The sequence below is a fragment of the Apium graveolens genome, chromosome 6, assembly GCF_009905375.1.
Source record: "Apium graveolens cultivar Ventura chromosome 6, ASM990537v1, whole genome shotgun sequence".
NCBI classification, from domain to species: domain Eukaryota; kingdom Viridiplantae; phylum Streptophyta; class Magnoliopsida; order Apiales; family Apiaceae; genus Apium; species Apium graveolens.
In genome coordinates this window covers 297,734,521-297,739,304 of record NC_133652.1, presented here as the reverse complement: position 1 = coordinate 297,739,304, position 4,784 = coordinate 297,734,521, and the positions used below count along the sequence as shown (strand labels likewise).

The 4,784-nt window shown below is 32.3% G+C and overlaps 1 protein-coding gene across 1 annotated transcript; it reads left to right on the top strand.

Annotated features, from left to right (window-relative positions):
- The first annotated feature begins 4,202 nt into the window (after positions 1 to 4,202).
- Positions 4,203 to 4,559, top strand: LOC141666275 (uncharacterized). The gene has a single exon (XM_074472267.1). It carries the CDS (start codon positions 4,203 to 4,205, stop codon positions 4,557 to 4,559), a length of 357 nt encoding a protein of 118 aa, XP_074328368.1.
- The last annotated feature ends 225 nt before the right edge of the window (positions 4,560 to 4,784 follow it).

The window sequence follows — 4,784 nt, the reverse complement described above, 5'->3', positions numbered from 1 at the left end:
ATGAGTAATCTAGGTGTATTGTCGTACTATCTGGGGATTGAAGTTCATCAAGAAAGGGAGTGTACAACGATAAAACAATCTGGGTATGCTAAAAAGATATTAGAAAAGGCTGGGATGTTGAGTTGTAACTTGGCAAGGTGTCCTATGGAACAAAAAGTGGTGTTAAATAAGGATGAGGGTGGTCAAAAAGTGGATGCAACTGAGTACAAAAGTTTAGTTTGCAGTCTGAGATATCTCACTCATACGCGACCTGACATCACTTATGCAGTCGGGGTTGTTAGTCGATTTATGGAGGCACCTACTGTCAAACATCACCAAGCTTTGAAGCATATACTACGATATGTGAAAGGTACTGTGAATCATGGTTTAGTATATACTAGAAGCGAAGACAAGAAAACTATAACAGGCTATACAGATAGTGACTTAGCAGGTGATGTGGTTGATCGAAGGAGCACTGGTGGGATGTGTTTTTATCTAAATTGAAGCTTAATTTCATGGGCATCGTAGAAACAGAGGGTCATTGCACTGTCTTTGTGTGAAGCGGAATACATGGCTGCAACAACAGCAGCATGCCGGAGTATTTGGCTTTGAGGTCTACTAAGGGAAATCTCTGGGCAAGAATATGGGGCTGTAGTGTTGCATGTAGACAATAAGTCTGCAATAGAGTTGATGAAGAATCATGTGCTACATGGAAGGACAAACATATAGACGTTTTCTTTCACTTCATTCATGAATGCATAGAGCATGAAGGGCTGGTTATAAATTATGTGGGAACTCAAGAACAGAGGGCATATATTTTAACTAAAGCACTCGGAAAAGTTATGTTGGAAGAGATGAAGGTGTTGATTGGAGTCGAGAACCTTGCTGCAGACCACTGAGTATCTAGTCTAGAGAAAACATGTTTAGCTTAAGGGGGAATATGTTGTATTTAAATTAATCTAAACATGTTTTATTGAAATAAAATATAGTTGTTGAGAGTGCATTTTAGTATTAGACTTGGTCATTTGATGTTTGCATATTAGTAGGAACTCAATAAACAAAGTGGGTTAGTGATAGGAGTTTGTTTAGCTACATAACTAGTTTTTAGCTTGCTTTGTACTTGCATATTTATTCTTGTACGTTGATCAATTTTAATTTAAGAAGTTATTTTGCTTGCTTAAATAGCAATAATAACTCTTCACTTACAAAGTCAGAAATATTATTGGTTCTATTGGCAAACAAAAATAACATTATGGTAGAATAGAAAGCCAATAAGCCACAGTGGGAACATAATAATTATAATTTAATTGGCTAATTTATTTCAATTAAAAAAGATAAATGTTCATTTCAACTTAAAAGATAAATATTTAATAATTTAAATAAAGATAAATTAAATAGTGTTAAGGGTGGCTTAATTAATTTACATATTTAGAATTTGGATCAAATCAATTTTTCTAAAAAACTAATGAATTTGGATTTTATACAAAATTTTGAGGCCCAAGAATGGCACAAATTACAGCACGTCCGATTTAGAATTTTATCCCAAAATATTTTAGTGTAAAATATTGGATGAAAAATAAAACTATTAAAAAAATTATTTCGATATTTTTAAAATTCCAAATTTGAGTAAATCCAAGTTTTTTCTCTTTAGGAGAGAAGCAAAGTTTTATAATAAAATTTATGTTCACGCAGCTTCGGGCCTTTTTAAATATGACTTTCTTAAGATCGAATCAAACGAGTTTTTAAATTTTTTTATGGTTTATATTTAACACTAAAAATAATGTATTTTTATATATCATTTATCAATATTAAGTACCTTATTTACATATATTGATTCAATAATAATTAGTCGATTTAGTTGTTATATAATTGGACTTTAAATTGGATCGTGGATAATTGTTCATTGTTTTTATCGAATTGTTTAAATTTATATTTTTTTTGTAAAATACTAGGTGTTGTTGGGAGGCGATAAAGATAAAATAATTTTTTTTTCATATTCAGTATAAAAAATATTTTCTTATTCATTTCTTAATGCTGTGTATTTTTTTAAAAAAGACATATCAATATTCATTAATCTTGACATTTACATATTTTATATAAGTTACTAAATAATTCAAGATTAAATATTTAATTTGTTCAATTTATTTTGCAAACATAAATATGTTTATGATGATTATTTAAGTTTTATTTTTTACAATATTGTATTTTCCTTGTAAATTTGAGTAAGTAGATTTAAGAATAATGTGTTTGTTTTTATCATAACAATTATTGAGTTCATGTTCTTTATTTTATCCTTAAAATGACGTCTCAATAATGTGTTTAACATATTTTATTAGCAATAAAATCATGAAAACTAATATACACTATTGATATCATTTTATTTTAAATAAATATTGACTTTACTATGAATAATTCATATAAATTTCCAAAAGTTGATTGTTCAACCGTGTTAGTTTAACAAGATAATATCATTCAACAAAATAAAATATACATGTTTAAATTATTTAATCTCCATTAATTTATTTTGTAACTTTTACCTAAAATTAAGAAAAGCCCTTTATAATAGAAAAAAGTTAAATCATATATATAATAAAATTTACTTTGTTAGAAATACACAACATTATGTAATTTTTTGTGAGCATAGTTTGTACTCTTGTAATGTATCATCCCAATTGTTCTTCTGGTCAAAACTTGCTTCAATTCTTCTTCTTACTGATCAAGGCTTGCTTCTTCTCAGGGTTTGGCTTTCTGAATGAGTAGCAAAGTGTCCGACTTCATCACAATTATATCACTTGATCTTTGACTTGTAATTTTCCCATACCTTGACTCCTTACGATCATTCTTTCTTTAATTCCTCTTATCAGGGTAAAGTTCTAGGAACTATAGCCTTTCTTTAAAAAACATTTTTTTTGAAGTCTATATAGCCCATATTTCTAAACTTTTTAACTAAAAGACCATCAATTTGTAGGATATCTTCATCATTACCATGATCAATTTTAGTTCCTGAATAATTTTGTAAGCCATCATGAGTATTTGAGACTCAGTGTCAGACTATACAATCATGGCCTTTCATTTTGAAATGGCTATTTCTTGAAAATTTCTCTCTTATTTTTCCTCTACCCTGAGAGAACCATGTCTTGTCGGATTTCGTCTTACTTTTCTACTCCATCTCCAGTTCATTAGTTTTCAGAATTCTATATATCTTAACTAGAGATGTGTTTTCAAGATCATAGTTATCCCTTATTGATATAACTTTCAAGTCACACTTTGGAGGAAGTGCAAGAAGAACCTTCAAGTTTGAATCTGCTGGATCATACTCTATGTCAACAAGTGACAAATCATTGAACAATTTCTTAAATCTATCATAGATTTCAAACAAAGACTCATCAACTTTTGAGTCAAAGTGCTCATACTGGTGATTGAGTATTGTCCTTCGAATCTTCTTGATAGCCGTTGTGCCTTACACTTAACCACCAAAGTGTCTCAACATTCCTTGGTTGTTTTGTATCCAATAAACCTAGGTGACATCACACTGTCTAGATTGTTATGCAAAAATGTCCAACTTTTCCATTTTTTTCTTGACCACGAATAGCAACAACCAGTTTCATGGGCTAATGAGGGCCATCATAAATCCCTGTTGGATTTAAATTAATCTAAACATGTTTTATTTAAATAAAATATAGTTGTTGAGAGTGAATTTTAGTATTAGACTCGGTCATTTGGTGTTTGCATATTAGTAGGAACTGAATAAAGAAAGTGGGTTAGTGATAGGAGTTTGTTTAGCTGCATGCCTAGTTTTTAGCTTGCTTTGTACTTGCATATTTATTCTTGTACATTGATCTATTTTAATTTAAGAAGTTTTATCTCCTTCCAACTCTATATACAAGCAGGTGTGTGTGTATTGTATTTTAGTGCTTTACTTAGTATCAGAGCCATGGTAACCACTTAAGTTTTTAGACACGATGGAACAGAAAGACAAGACGAAAGAAAGTACAAATACTGGGCTGAGTTATCCTATTCTTACCAAGACGAATTATGCAGCTTGGTCTCAGAAGATGAAAGTGATTATGCAGGCGTATGGCTTGTGGGACCCGAAGGGGACTGTTGAGGACAAAACGAATAAGCGAGCCTTGGCAATTATCTATCAAGGGATTTTGGAGGAGATGTTGCTGACACTTGCAGAAAAGAAAACATCGAAAGAGACATGAGAAGCTGTGAGAACAATGAGTTTGGGAGCAGACAAGGTGAGACAGGCAAAGGCTCAAACGCTAAAAGGGGAATTTGAAAGCTTAAGTATGAAAGAAGGGGATGAGTTAGATGACTTCTACATGAAATTATATAGACCGGTCACTAACATTCGAGCACTAGGAGAGAAGATGGAAGATAGCTATGTGGTGAAGAAACTTCTCAGAGCAGTTCCCTCGAAATTTTTACAAATTGCGTCTGCTCTGGAGCAATTCGAAAATTTGGAGGAGATGTTAGTGGAAGAAGTCGTTGGTTCTTTGAAGGCCCATGAAGAATGGTTGCGTGGGACAAGTGAGATGAATCAAGGGAAACTCTTACTAACAGAGAAAGAATAGCGAAAGAGAGAAAACCACGAGGGACAATTGTTATTGACCCTTGAGGAGTGGATGAAAAAAACCAGAAAATGGAATCGAGGTCCTAGTCAGAACCGGGGAAAAGAATCAAACCGAGGAGGACGTCATAGGAGCAGGATGAGGTGCTTCAATTGCCAAGCATTTGGACATTTTGCATACGAGTGCCGGAAATCACGACGTGACAAGGAACCACAAAAGGAAGTGAAC

Bases quoted from the DNA above. Each gene is read 5' to 3' on its own strand.
- LOC141666275 (XM_074472267.1), top strand. From the start codon at position 4,203: ATGAGTTTGGGAGCAGACAAGGTGAGACAGGCAAAGGCTCAAACGCTA.